Raw genomic sequence first — 15,000 nt, forward strand, 5'->3', positions numbered from 1 at the left:
CTACACGCAAACACACTGGCACACAAACACACATACTCCCACATCCTGTGTCGGTGATGCAAACCTAATATGGAGAGATCCTAGTGGATACCAGCTGGGTTTGGCTCCATGTCTCCACCAGCTCAGGGTTTCTCCTAACACTTCCCTCTGCTGCTGTCTGCTCTGCTCTGCTGGAGAAGGTCTCTGGTGACCCTGCAGCCCTGCCCCAGACCTTGTGGAGCCCTGCCTTGTCCTTATGGTCTAAACAAGGGTTCTCCAACCCTGGTCCTCGAGGGCCGCTGTCCTGCATGTTTTAGATGTTTCCCTGCTCCAGCACACCCGTTTCAACTGAATGGGTTGTTATAAAGCTCTGTGGAAGCCAGGTAATGACCATTCATTTGAGTCAGGTGTGCTGGAGCAGGGAAACATCTAAAACATGCAGGACAGCGGCCCTCGAGGACCAGGATTGGAGAACCCTGGTCTAAAGGAGCACGCGTGTGTTGGAGGAACAGTAAGAGATCTTTCTCGACGTCCCCCAGTTGCGTCTCAGACCTAGGAAGACCAGGAAGTCCCCTTGGTCCGGTGGCAGAAGGATGTTTTTGTTTGCGGTTCGATCCTGACCTGAGATGGTCTGTACTTACTGTGTTTCCTTGGGAACTGTCTCCCTGGGATCTGAGAGGTGAACCAGAGGCAGAAGCTATAGTTGCTTAACCGTTTCCACGGAGACCAACACATATATACTGGTGTGTGTGTGTGTTTGATTCTCTAACCCAGACTAGTTTATGATGTAGGCTACAGTGTTTAAACACAACTGCAGTGTTCTATATACTAGTTCCCTCCTAAAAATATGGATGTTCCTCCTCTTCTCCCTTTCTCTATCTCTTCCTTCATTCCTTCCTTCCTCTCCTCCCTCCCTCACACTCCTCCCTCACCCTTCTTCTTCTCCTCCCATCTCCTTTCCTTGCTTCCTCACTCTTCTCCTCCCTCTCCTCTCCTCACTTCTCCTTTCCTTCCATCTCCTCCCTCCCTCTCCTCTCCTCCATCTACTCTCTCTCTCCTCCTCCTATCTCTCTCTCTCTCTCTCTCTCTCTCTCTCTCTCTCTCTCTCTCTCTCTCTCTCTCTCTCTCTCTCTCTCTCTCTCTCTCTCTCTCTCTCTCTCTCTCTCTCTCTCTCACAGTGAGTACGACAGCACCACCCACTCCAACCTGTCTCTGAGCTAACCTGAGTGGGTGTACAGGCCACCCCAAAATGAGACCAGTCTCCTTATCCAGCCAATAATATTCCCCATGCCGCGGTTGTTATAGTAACCAGAGAACATGTTGTGCATCGTGACTCATCGAGCGGTTCTTAATTTCCCTACGTTGCTCATATACAAACATACTTTATTAACTTTCTCTCTCCTCCTCCTCCTCCTCCTCCCTTCTACCCTCCTCCTCCCCTCTCTGTGAGCTGTTTGTTGAGAGATACAACGCAGTCCTCTCCTGCACTGTTTCCCTGCTCCCTGACACAGTGCAGGACGCAGCAGGACGTCAACAACCCCTGCGTCTGATGGTTTCATTCATGAGAGACAAATCAAATAACCCTGGAGTCTGACAGAGACTGTGTTCACTCTCTTCCCCGCTCAGCTTTCTGGGGAGTTATCCTCACGGATGATGAACTGCTAATGTGCATCGAGTCAGGAGTTGGTAAACACTGATGTAAACAATGAGGATCACAGGGTCGTAGGCATGTTATGGGCATAGGTGCGCTTGGAAGTTTGTGATAACAATGATGATGTGTTTTATATGTACTGTGTAAAAAGAGACAAGGCTGGAGATGCAGACACACCTGGCTGAAGGAAGAGGTGCACTTGATTTATCTCCCTGGCTGAAAAAGGAGCCATGGGTGGCGCCTCATACTGTATGTGCAAACAACCAATCTCACCCTGTGCACCCTGAGACATAAATCACACCCACCTCCCAGTCCTCAGGCAAGGTTTTCACTCGGAGCTGCAGTCATTAGACCAAAGTGTGTGTTCTAAGAAGATGGAGTTTTAATGACCAGTAAACTACAAGTACCAGGCTTCTAGCTTACAGCCCTACACTGTTGCCTGTGTGTTGCTTCATTCTGTATTGTATAGAGTTTTTATAGCTGACAGAATAAAAAAGAGAACAGAATAGAAAAAGTTAATTGTCTACGCAGGTGGAAAGTTGTATTTTCCATGTGTAATGAGCTGTAGGCCTAGATGCTCCTCTGTCCTCCACGATGTTAATCAGGTCCGATGGTAGCTACTTGCGCATGCCGTGGGGCGGGGGGGGGGGGGGACCAGAGAGCTCTCTGATTGGCTGTGATAATGCAAAGGATTTTTTCCCCCTACAATCCTCAATTGTGTGGTGTCATTACGATACGGTACACCAATGAAAGCGAGCAAGCGTCTGGCCGAATCGTTTCGTGTATGCCTTCGGAGGATTAAAATGTAAAAATCGGTTGGAACGGTCCCTCATGTCTTTGGTCTCCCACTGTTTTAAAATCAGTTATGAAAAAAAATATATCCTCCTGTGGGTCCCTGGCCTAAAAGACAGCTAGTGCTGTCAACATTTCGTATTGTGTCCAGTCAGACAGTACAGAGTAATGTTATGCTAGCTGTTCAGGTAGCAACAGTGTGTGTCTGCCTGCAGTCTGGGCATCTCCCTGCAGACTGGCCTGATCCGCTGTGTGAACACACCGGCCCCTCTGGTGTCTCATTCGAGATGTGCTTGTCCTCGCTTTCTATGACTCACTGTTGCAGCCAGCAACAGGAAATATAAACTAATAAAATCGAGCTTGCAGTTGGAACTCTCCGCCTGGCTCTCCTGATGGAGGTGAAACACCGTATTTGCATACGTAGGATTTGTTTATTTGAGCTCTTGTATCTTCAGGGAATTGAGAGAAAACACTTTTCGGAGGTGATAGAAAAAAAGCTGATGTCTATAATGAGAGTCCTTAGCTGGTCTTTATGCTTGTTTGTGCTTAGCAGGGCAACAATTGTGTGAGTGTGCATGTGTGCGTGTGTGTTTTGTGTCGCAAAATTAAAGTAGCTATGTGTACCTTATCTCTCCACACTTTTATGTTTGTCTACAATATTTGTTTATGCACACATTTATTTAATATTCTGATGCTCCCCCAAGCTAATCTTGAACAGGAGTGTGTGTGTGTGTGTGCATTTGTCTGTGTGTGTGGGTGTGGGTGTGTGTTGGGTGTTAAGAGGACTGTGAAAAAGCACACAGAACTGTGTGAGTGTGTCTGCCTCTATGTGCACCAAGAAACAGCTTTCTTACTGATTTTCAAGCAGTTGTTGGTGCAGCAGAGTTTGAAGCAGATGTGTGTGTTGTGGTTCTATTCTGAGCTGTTTCTCTGTGGTTCCTGTGAGATGATGTGTGGTTGTGGTCTATTCTGAGCTGTTTCTCTGTGGTTCCTGTGAGATGATGTGTGGTTGTGGTCTATTCTGAGCTGTTTCTCTGTGGTTCCTGTGAGATGATGTGTGGTTGTGGTCTATTCTGAGCTGTTTCTCTGTGGTTCCTGTGAGATGATGTGTGGTTGTGTGGTCTATTCTGAGCTGTGTTTCTCTGTGGTTCCTGTGAGATGATGTGTGGTTGTGGTCTATTCTGAGCTGTGTTCCTCTGTGGTTCCAGTGAGAAGTTCATGGTCAGACTGAACAAGAACGGACGGCCCCAGGAACCCAGAGAAGGCCGACCGCCTGTGCGCTCTCTTCACGGTAAGTGCTCTGCACACACACAAACACACACACATCCTCACACATTCACCTACACACACACACTCATCCTCACACACATTCACCCACACACACAAACTGCCTGTGCTCTTTTCACAGTCTCCTTCACACCACACACACACACACACTTGTTACACCCCGCCATCACTTGTGTGGAATGTGTGCTTCATGGTTCTCAGTATGCATGTTCCTCTGCAGGATCTGAGCAACAAGGACATGAAGAGAGATCTCTACATCGTGTCCCAGGGTCATCAGGACGGGTGAGACACTGCTCCCCTTTAACCCTTGTGTTATCTTCGGGTCATTCTGACCCATCAGTCATTGTGACCCACCGTCGTATTGCGACAACTTTACCGCATACAAAAAAGTGAAGCATTTTCTTTTTAACCGTCGGGCTGTCTCAGACCCCCCAAGTGCGAAGGTTTAAAAGAAAATGATTTTTATTTGTTTTTGTATTTGGTAAAATTGGGTAAACACAACGATGGTTCGTTATGAACCTTTGGGTCATGTGACCCGAAGGCAGCACAAGGGTTAAGCTGTCTGAATGCACACACACACACACCCTCGCACGCACACAGACACACACCTTCATACACACTCACTGTAATGTATTTGTTCATTTGGAAGATAGGGACGCTCTCTTAGGTCTATCCCATCAGAATCAGAATTCGGTTTATTCGCCATGTATGTTATACAAACAACACGGAATTTACTGTGGCAGGGGAGGTGCAAAACAACTAAACATATACAGATCTTAAATTAAGTAAAAGTACAAAAGTTTAACTATTTCTAAAGAACTAAACAATCTAAGAATACAACAATTTAAATATAAAATAAAATATATATAAAAATAAGAATAATGAGCAGCGTGAATGGTCAACATATAGTGCAATCGGATACTGAGATAAAGTGGCTTATGCATACTGAATTGCCATTAGATGGACTTATAATAGTTAAATAAGTGAATGAATGTCAATGGGAGTCCTTGGCCTTGTTGAAGAGGCCAGTAGCAAGATGGAAAGGAAACTGTTCTTATGGCGTGAGGTTTTGGTCCTGATGGACCGCAGTCTTCTACATGTGTGTGTTCACATGTTGTGTGTGTGTGTCCACGTGTGTGTGTGTGTGCCCACAGTGTCGCATGCTGCTGAATGACTCCAAGAAGGGCCCAGCCCATGTGACCACGTGTGTGTGTGTGTGCCCACAGGTCGCATGCTGCTGAATGACTCCAAGAAGGGCCCAGCCCATGTGACCACGTGTGTGTGTGTGTGCCCACAGGTCGCATGCTGCTGAATGACTCCAAGAAGGGCCCAGCCCATGTGACTTACCGCCGCCCGCACGGCTGTGCTGTGCTGGCCATGAGCGACGTCTGCAGACCCATCTCAGAGCTGAAGGAGGAGAAGGACTTTGTCCTCAAAGTCTACACGTGAGGAGCCTCACATACACACACACACCTCACATACACACACACACACTCACAGACCATCTCAGAGCTGAAGGAGGAGAAGGACTTTGTCCTCAAAGTCTACACGTGAGGAGCCTCACATACACACACACTCACTCACAGACCATCTCAGAGCTGAAGGAGGAGAAGGACTTTGTCCTCAAAGTCTACACGTGAGGAGCCTCACATACACACACACACACTCACAGACATTTACATTTACATTTAGTCATTTAGCAGACGCTCTTATCCAGAGCGACTTACAGTAAGTACAGGGACATTCCCCCCGAAGCAAGTAGGGTGAAGTGCCTTGCCCAAGGACACAACGTCATTTTGCACAGCTGGGAATCGAACTGGCAACCTTCAGATTACTAGCCCGACTCCTTCACCACTCAGCCATCTGACACACCATGGGCGGACTTCTCAGCTCTTCAGTAAAGGGATCTTTCCCAGGGTGCATTGCGGTGGGCTTGTCATCATTCTCTCTCAGGGCAGATCCATATCAGTGTTGTCACCATCCAGACAGTTTGTCTCAGGAGATACTAGTATACAGTAAACTTCACAACCAAGGCTTGCGGAGCTGGCCTGAATTTCTAGCTACAAACCCCCCTTCCTCTCACTGTACCAGTCCCAGTTACTTACCTTGAGGGCCTAGAACGTTCTCATTATAGAGAACTACCTCCCTAATCAGACCAAACTCATTAAACAGCATTACCTATCCGACAACAGTCATTAGCTACAACCATTTATGTGCTGTGTTGGACTTTAGCCTCTGAATGTGTGCACTGTAGAATCTCCATGCTCCAGTTATCTGCTGAGTTGAATACTAATGCCAGATATTCTCTATCCTGCTCTCCTTCTCTCCTTCAGCTGTCTGTTCACCAGCATGTATCTCTCTGTCTGCTCGCGTCTTTCCCTCTCTGTCTCTCTCTGTCTCTCTCTGTCTCTATCTGTCTCTCTCTCTCTGTCCCCCTCTCTCTCTTTCCCTCTCTGTCTCTCTCTGTCTCCCTCTGTCTCTCTCTCTATCCCCCTCTCTCTCTTTCCCTCTCTGTCTCTCTCTCTGTCTCTGTCTCTCTCTGTCTCTCTCTCTGTCCCCCTCTCTCTCTTTCCCTCTCTGTCTCTCTCTGTCTCTGTCTCTCTGTCCCCATCTCTTTTTCTCTTTGTCTCTCTCATTATCTTCTTCCTTTCTCTCCCCAGATGTAACAATGAGAATGAATGGTATCAGATACATGAAAACATCATCCGCAAGTCCAGCACCAAATACACAGCCCCAAGCACCAACTACGGTAGGTGTGTGTGTGTGTGCGCTTGCGTGTATGCATTCGTGCGTTTGTGTACCACATTTGCAATTGCCTGAATTGGCCTGTAGCCATAGAAACAGACTGTGAGTTCTGTCAGAAAGGAAGGGGGGATAAAGAGGCTGTGAGGGAGGATGCTAGGAGGAGGGAGGGAGGGAGGCTGAAGGAAGGAGTGATGGATGGTCCTGCTAGGAAACTCACTGTGAGTCTCTGAGTCGCAGAACCACCAGGAACGGATCTCATTTATAAGCCTACACACACACACACACACACACACACACACACAGCCACGCACGCACTCACATGCACATAAAGTACTAGTGGTTGTGGGTGTGCTTCAAAACAACAGAAGTATGTTGTCTGCTATAAGAGCTCATTGTTCTGTCCCAAAGCCCTGTAAGAGCCAGACTATAAAGTCCAGAACCCATCAGATGCATGGTGGGAATGGAAGCCGTCTGCTTCCTAGAACCTGTCTAACCACATCAAACCATATAGCGCTGCGTCCCAGAACCCCACAGCAGGAAAGGACGTAGGCCAGTCTAGAGGGACTGTGTGTGTGTCCACGTCTACAGCTCCAACACATTAGCTCTAGTTTCCTGTCTGTCACAACGAAGGATCTGACAGCCCAGGTCGAGACTGCAGAGATCCTGCTGCTCCTGCTGGGCTCTTTTTCGGCTTCGCTGCTGCGAGTCATAAAAGAATCTCACCGACAAATAGTCCCCTCACGTCTCTGCTAGGGGAACATCTGTGTCATCGGGGATAATGTGGCAGCCGGTCTGTTAGAATCATGGAGCAGGAGGAGAGCAGGGGCAGCACAGAGGGGTGGAGCAGGAGGAGAGCAGGGGCAGCACAGAGGGGTGGAGCTGGAGGAGGGCAGGGGCAGCACAGAGGGGTAGAGCTGGAGGAGAGCAGGGGCATCACAGAGGGGTGGAGCTGGAGGAGAGCAGGGGCATCACAGAGGGGTGGAGCTGGAGGAGAGCAGGGGCAGCACAGAGGGGTGGAGCAGGAGGAGAGCAGGGGCAGCACACCGGGGTGGAGCTTTAGGAGAGGAGCACAAAGTAAAGGAGTTATAAGATGCTGGGGCTTTAGTGGGCACAGTCTACATGGCCAGTCAATGAGCCAAACACCTAATACATCTTACATTTAGTCATTTAGCAGACGCTCTTATCCAGAGCGACTTACAGTAAGTACAGGGACATTCCCCCGAGGTAAGTAGGGTGAAGTGCCTTGCCCAAGGACACAATGACATTTTGCACGGCCGGGAATCGAACTGGCAACCTTCAGATTACTAGTCCGATTCCCTAACCGCTCAGCCACCTGACTCCCTTCTCCTGATCTTCCTGTCTTTCTCTCTCCCCCTTCCCCTCTTTCCCTCCATCCCTCAGGTCTGATCATCTCTCTCCAGCTCCTGAGAGGAGAGATGGAGCAGGTTCGCAGAGAGAACCCCATGATCTTCAACAGGGGCGTGGCCATCACTCGCAAGCTGGGCTTCCCTGACGTCATCATGCCAGGTTAGTGTGTGTGTGGGAGAGACAGACTGACTGAAAGACTGACTGGCTTGCTAGCAGATTGACTTAGAGGCTAGCTAACAGACTGACTGACTGACTTCCATGATGGGACCAGCTTACGAGCTACTGTAGCCGGCTGTTTGCACCATCCACATGCAGAACCAACTACTTCCAATCACACATCTTAGAAAGCCAATACCGGAGATCAATGCTGAAGATCAATACTCCAACCAGAGGGTGAATGGATCCATCAAATCTTCCACAGGTCGTTCCGCTTGATTCAAGCTGTGTTTGCTCAAGTATTAACCATCCGAGTCCAACCTAGGGGTTGACATACATTTTTTTGGGCCACTTGTCCTTTGGGCAAGTTGGACATATTTTTTACTTGTCCAACACCTGAATGTACTTGTCCAAAACAAAAACATTTGCTAATGTATAAAAAAGACAACTATCGACAGATAGCAAATTGATAAATGTTATTTTATAACTGATTGGGCTTGTTTCGTACAAATTGCTTGAAGCCACTGTGAGAAATTGACAGGCAGGCATACATGTGTCATATCTAAAAGAGCTTGGAACTTTGAACAAAGAGGAGGATCTGAAATGATAACTAGAGAGGGTACAATTTCTGGGGAAATTGTGGGGTGTGCTCCTGTATTGTTGTATGCCCTTCGACTGGTTAGCTCCTGCGATTCGCACACAGCAGAAGTGTAGTAGTTAGCTAGCTCTACAATTTACCGGGGCTAGGTCTAAATCTAGGAGCAAAACGCAGCACAGCTGCCAGCTGTAGCCGACATCATCTCTCTCCATCAGTAGCCTATATGTGAAGCCAGGGAAACTCTTCTGGCCAGGTCGAGACCAATCTCCTCACTCTTTTCGCCTCGTAGGCTACTAGGCATTTTTAGCATTAGGTTGATTGGTGTTTAATCGTGGTGTAGGGATGGGGCGCTTACCAGGGTGTTTGCCCAGGTTTCGGTGTATTGAGAAACATTTTCTCACTGAACTCCACTTTAAACGCCAATGTCGGCTAACTGATTTAAATCTGAATAAGTTAAGAGAGTTAAAGTTGATATAATCGCGAGGACACGATTGGTACTCCATTCATAAATGCGCGGATTCATTAGATGTCAGACTGTAGCTGCATTATAGAAGGACAAAAATTTTGTTTTTGCTTGCACTGATACTAAGAAACCTTTTTTTTTTTTGTCCGTTCTGGCAAGTTCAATCTTCATTATACTTGTCCTACAATTATTTGTACTTGTCCCGGACAATCGGACAAGCCTTAATGTCGATCACTGCAACCTATCCCACGCTTTTATTATGATCATCCACCCAATCAAAAGTAACCTGGTCAGGGCCCACCCATGATCCAGGAAGACACGCGGCACTGCTGCTGTTTGCTCCCTCTCACAATTAGCCGGGCCTGCTTAGTGGAGTGACGCAGGGTTGTGAAGAGGCAGCGGGTCGTGATGTGTGTGTTTATGTGCAGCAGAGACAGCTTAATGGGACTACTTCATCACCAGGCGGAACGCTAGAAGGACAGGATGCATTAGCCAAGAGCAAAACAACACTTTGGTTCTAAGACAGTGAAATATACTAGACTTGAATTGTTTATGCTATATCTTTATCTACAAACAGCTTAAAGCTCATGGAACACCACCGTTGCACAAAGCAATCCTACAATGCATCTTGTCAGTCAGTCAGTTCATCTAATTGTGTCTCGAGTGTCTAAGCACACAGCAACAAAAGCGTCATGGAGAACGACAAGTAACTAGATGAACACATAACAAGTCCACGTTTGAGTGGCAGGTTCCAGTGGGGAGATATCTCTGACCCTTAAGCACCAGCCCGGATCTTCTCCTGCGTTTCTTCCCTTCCCATTATAGTGCCGGCTTCTTCCTACAGCAGTAGATACCTCTCTCCTTATCTCCCCCCCCCCCCCCCCCCCCCCCCCCCCCCCCCCCATCGTCCCCCTCCCCCACCCCTTTCTATCGCTTGGGGGGGGGTCGTGGCCATAACTTTGAGAACCGCTGCACCAGACCCACTTTGAAGTTCACACACTGATATGTGAGCGCAGCTGTGTCTGTGTGTGTGTCTCTGTGTCTGTGTGTGTGTCTCTGTGTGTGTGTGTGTGTGTGTCTCTGTGTGTGTTTTCAGCTTATACATTCGGAATCTCTCTTTGAAAGAGGAGACTTGACAAAGAGAATGAGTGAACCACACACACACACACACACACAAACAACTGGACTGGGTAAATCAGAGCTTACAGGGTATTATGAACTGAGGCTGCTGTGTAAAGCTCATTGTCCAGCCACTCATTCTCAAGCCCCAACTGCTGTTGAATAGACACGCACTCTCACACGCACTCTCACACACACTCTCACACTCACTTTCTCTCACACGCACACACACGCATGCACACAGTCTGTGGGGACTAGATAGCAGTGCTATCTGTTCAGGAGTGGCTGGGGCATGGCAGTGATGCAGAGAGGATGGATGTTTAGGTGGAGTCAGCCCTATCATCGCCTGTGTTGTCCTAGTGTGCACTCTGAAAATAGCAGAGCAGGCGGCTTACATTACCAGTTTCATTAAGTTTGCACCTCTGTGTTTTCTTCCCCCCCCCCCCACAGCTTTTTAGCTCTCACAGAATTTGATACAAAGTGTGTGTGTGTGTGTCCGCCAGGGGATATCCGTAACGACCTTTATCTGACCTTGGAGAGAGGAGACTTTGAGAGGGGAGGGGAAGAGCGTTCAGAAGAACATCGAGGTCTCGGTCTACGTGCTCTACGCTGACGGAGAGATACTGAAAGTACGTGCGTCTTGTTTGTTTCCCGTGGATGAATACATTCCTGGTCGTCTGTACGTCTCGTTGTACATGTGCATGAATGTACCTATGTATCCCTTTGTCCGTTTGTGTGCTGATCTATTCATGCTTGTGTGCACGTCTGTGTGTGCTCCTGTGCGCTCGCATGTGTGTATGAATGTGTTTGTGTGCGGGTCTTTGTATGAATATGTGTGTGTGTGTGTGTGTATGAATGTGTGTGTGTGTGTGTGTATGAATGTGTGTGTGTGAATGTGTGTGTGTGTGTGTGTGAATGTGTGTGTGTATGAATGTGTGTGTGTGTGTGTGTGAATGTGTGTGTGTATGAATGTGTGTGTGTGAATGTGTGTGTGTGTGTGTGAATGTCTGTGTGTGTGTGTGAATGTGTGTGTGTGTGAATGTGTGTGTGTGTGAATGTGTGTGTGTGTGTGTGTGTGAATGTGTGTGTGTGAATGTGTGTGTGTATGAATGTGTGTGTGTGTATGAATGTGTGTGTGTATGAATGTGTGTGTGTGTATGAATGTGTGTGTGTATGAATGTGTGTGCCCCCGCAGGACTGCATCAGTCTGGGCTCAGGAGAGCCCCCCATGGCGGAGCACCACTCCTACGTGCTCTACCACAACAACAGCCCCCGCTGGAGCGAGGTCATCAAGCTGCCCATCCCCATCGACCGCTTCCGAGGGTCCCACCTGCGCTTCGAGTTCCGCTCCAGTCAGTCCAGCAGACACACACACCTCCAGACATACTGTTGTCCGATGAAAGATAGCTTTTATTATGATGATTATAGGCCTTAAAATATGCTTGGGGGGGGGGGAATGATTAGACATACATCTCACTAGAGAATCTGTTGTGAAATAAATCCATATCTGTCCGTCCAGTTGTAGTGATGAAGGAGTTCTCTACCATTCAGATCTTGAGTATGGCACCAGTAAGTGAAACTGGTGGTGAATTCAAGGTTGCCAGATTTGGTGACATCCCCCTTTGTGTGTGTTGGTTCCCACAGCAAAGGACAAGGGGGGAGAAGAAGCTGTTTGGGTTTTCCTTCTCTCCTCTGATGAGGGAGGACGGGACCACCCTGTCTGACGAGAGCCATGAACTCTACGTCTATAAGGTCGAGACTCCAGCACTCTCATCTCTGTTCTCTACTCCATCTCGCCTTCTTCTCATCTGTCTCTCTCATCCACCTTTCTTCTCTCTCTCTCTCTCTCTCTCTCTCTCTCTCTCTCTCTCTCCTCTCTCTCTCTCTCTCTCTCTCTCTCTTATCCTTGCTCTCCTTTACTGAGTGTCTCTCATCCTTCCTCACCATGTCTAAAGTCTCTGTCATCCTCCTCTCTCTCCTCTCTCTCTCTCTCTCTCTCTCTCTCTCTCTCTTCTCTCTCTCTCTCTCTCTCTCTCTCTCTCTCTCTCCTGTGTCTGCAGTGTGATGAGAACACCACGTTCAGTAACCATGCTCTGTACCTGGGCCTGCCCTGCTGTAAGGATGACTACCACGGCTGTCCCAACATGCCCTCATCCCTCATCTTCCAGCGCAGCACCAAGGAGACCCTCTGGATCTCCACACAGCTGTCCTCCACCAAGCTCACTCAGAACGGTAGGCCTACTGGACTTTCACCTAACCCAAATAGAATGGTAGCCCTACTATAACCTTGGTGATATAGGACACTAGGTTTACTGTCACCTAACGAATATAGTACGGTAGGCCTACGACATCTACTTAGACCTAAATTAAATACAACGGTAGGCCTAAGATTAGCTGTGTGAAACGGTAGGATCCACACACAGTAACATTAAACAGTAGGCCTACCGACACCTAAGTAGCAGTCAGGCCTGTGATCACCCACCTAGCTGATGTGTGAGAGTCTCGTCCTAGTGTGGTCCCGGTAGTTCATGGTCTCTGGGTGTGGTCCCGGTAGTTCATATCTCTGGGTGTGGTCCCGGTAGTTCATGTCTCTGGGTGTGGTCCCGGTAGTTCATGGTCTCTGGGTGTGGTCCCGGTAGTTCATGTCTCTGGGTGTGGTCCCGGTAGTTCATGTCTCTGGGTGTGGTCCCGGTAGTTCATGTCTCTGGGTGTGGTCCCGGTAGTTCATGTCTCTGGGTGTGGTCCCGGTAGTTCATGTCTCTGGGTGTGGTCCCGGTAGTTCATGGTCTCTGGGTGTGGTCTGGTTGTGTTCCAGTGGACCTGCTGGCCCTGCTGAAGTGGAAGGCCCACCCAGACCGGGTCATGGACATCCTGGGTCGTCTGCGACACGTCAGCGGAGAGGAGATTGTCAAGGTGAGCAGGGCTGGGCTGGTGGGACCCTGAGCCATGCCCAGGGTTGTGTGTTGACTGTGTTGAGTGTTGACTGTGACTGTGTTGTGTGTGACTGTGTTGTGTGTTGACTGTGTTGTGTGTTGACTGTGTTGTGTGTTGAGTGTGACTGTGTTGTGTGTTGACTGTGACTGTGTTGTGTGTGTGACTGTGTTGTGTGTTGACTGTGACTGTGTTGAGTGTGACTGTGTTGTGTGTTGACTGTGTTGTGTGTTGACTGTGTTGAGTGTGACTGTGTTGTGTGCTGACTGTGTTGAGTGTGACTGTGTTCTGTGTTGACTGTGTTGTGTGTTGACTGTGACTGTGTTGACTGTGTCGACTGTGTCGACTGTGTTCCCGTGGTGACGGAGTGTTCTCCAGTTCCTCCAGGACATCCTGGACACGCTGTTCTCCATCCTGGACGACAACACAGACAAGTATGGCCCCCTGGTGTTCCAGTCTCTGGTGAGTTACAGCACGGCGTAACACCATACGGACTGGCTACAGGTGTGTGTTCTCGCACGCGCGTGTGTGTTCGCATTTGTGCATGTGTGTTTGCATGTGTGTGTGTGTGCGCTCTGGTCTCAGTAATGAGGGTGTGTGTGTCCCAGCTGGCTAAGAGCCAGTGATTATTAGAGTTCACAGCTGCCTGCTGTCTAAAGCTCCAGGGAGTCTTTGTCTGGCAGGGCTGCGTATGCAGACACACGCACCTCCACACACACACCCACACACACACACACACCACACACCACACACACACACCACACAGATACACACCTGGAGGTATCTGTCATGTTGGAAAGCTACTCAGTGGCCTGGTATTGTGTGTGGGTGTGGGTGTGTGTGTGAAATGGGGGCATATGGGCATTTGAGACCAGGCCTTCTCTGCTGACTAATGCTCCTCTCCCTACTGTTAAGTCATGTCACTGAAGCGACAAGTGTGACATCCTCTTGGCCTCCATCCCGGTGCACTCACACTCTCTCTCTCTCTCTCTCTCTCTCTCTCTCTCTCTCTCTCTCTCTCTGTGTCTCTCTCTCTGTCTCTCTCTCCCTCTCTCCTGTTCTCTCTGTCTATCCCTCCCCATTCTTCCTCTCTCCTGCTTTCTCTCTCTCTCTCCTCTCTCTCTCTCTCTCTCTCTCTCTCTCTCTCTCTCTCTCTCTCTCTCTCTCTCTCTCTCTCTCTCTCCCTGTCTCTCTCTCTCCCTGTCTCTCTCTCTCTCTCTCTCTCTCCCTGTCTCTCAGGTGTTTCATCATTAACCTGCTGAGGGACAGTAAGTATTATCACTTCCGGCCCGTCATGGACAACCTACATCCAGAAGCACTTCGCTGGAGCACTGGCCTACAAGTGAGTTCCTGCTGCCTGCAGCTGCTTTCACCTCCAGCTGCCCCTCTCCAGGGCCTCAAGCGCCCCCAGCACTCTCTGACAAATCTGTGTGTGTGTGTGGTGTGTATGTAAATGTGTGTGTGTGTGTGAACAGGGAGCTGATTCGCTGTCTGAAGTGGTACATGGACCGCTCTGCAGAGGTGGTTCGACAGGACCACATCCAGGAAGCCATGAGGGTGAGGTCATGCCTTCACTCTCTCCATCCGAGCCCTCTTTCAACGCTTTATTGGCACGACGAGAGAATACTTCTATTATTGCCAAGGCGAGCGTGTCAATAATACATGAAAGTGGTGAAATAGCCCCTCTTAGAGATGATGACAGTGCTGATTCACTCCCCGAGCAGTCAAGCCTAACCCGAGCCTGTCCTCGTGCAGTGTTGCTATTTCAGTCTTTAGGACTGCAGGAAAGGTGTGTCCGTGTTTTCCTGATTATGCTAATACTAGACCTGGATCAGATAGCGTTTGAATTGGTGAATATTTGGAGTTCCCTCTGTGACTCAATTGGCACCTGTGGTTCCACAGTGCCGGTGC

At 48.9% G+C, this 15,000-nt stretch overlaps 1 protein-coding gene across 1 annotated transcript in view; it reads left to right on the forward strand.

The window, feature by feature from the left end:
- The window catches only part of dock3 (dedicator of cytokinesis 3), a 63,922-nt gene that overhangs the window by 27,560 nt on the left and 21,362 nt on the right, over nucleotides 1–15,000 (forward strand). Inside the window, 17 exon segments of the mRNA XM_067234088.1 lie at nucleotides 3,631–3,664; nucleotides 3,666–3,713; nucleotides 3,930–3,977; nucleotides 3,979–3,991; nucleotides 5,007–5,154; nucleotides 6,370–6,458; nucleotides 7,856–7,981; nucleotides 10,662–10,717; nucleotides 10,719–10,787; nucleotides 11,354–11,514; nucleotides 11,808–11,910; nucleotides 12,219–12,390; nucleotides 12,974–13,071; nucleotides 13,468–13,568; nucleotides 14,329–14,389; nucleotides 14,391–14,431; nucleotides 14,565–14,646. Coding sequence (XP_067090189.1) covers nucleotides 3,631–3,664; nucleotides 3,666–3,713; nucleotides 3,930–3,977; nucleotides 3,979–3,991; nucleotides 5,007–5,154; nucleotides 6,370–6,458; nucleotides 7,856–7,981; nucleotides 10,662–10,717; nucleotides 10,719–10,787; nucleotides 11,354–11,514; nucleotides 11,808–11,910; nucleotides 12,219–12,390; nucleotides 12,974–13,071; nucleotides 13,468–13,568; nucleotides 14,329–14,389; nucleotides 14,391–14,431; nucleotides 14,565–14,646 — 1,450 coding nt within the window.

The sequence above is a fragment of the Osmerus mordax genome, chromosome 1 (assembly GCF_038355195.1).
Source record: "Osmerus mordax isolate fOsmMor3 chromosome 1, fOsmMor3.pri, whole genome shotgun sequence".
Taxonomy (NCBI): domain Eukaryota; kingdom Metazoa; phylum Chordata; class Actinopteri; order Osmeriformes; family Osmeridae; genus Osmerus; species Osmerus mordax.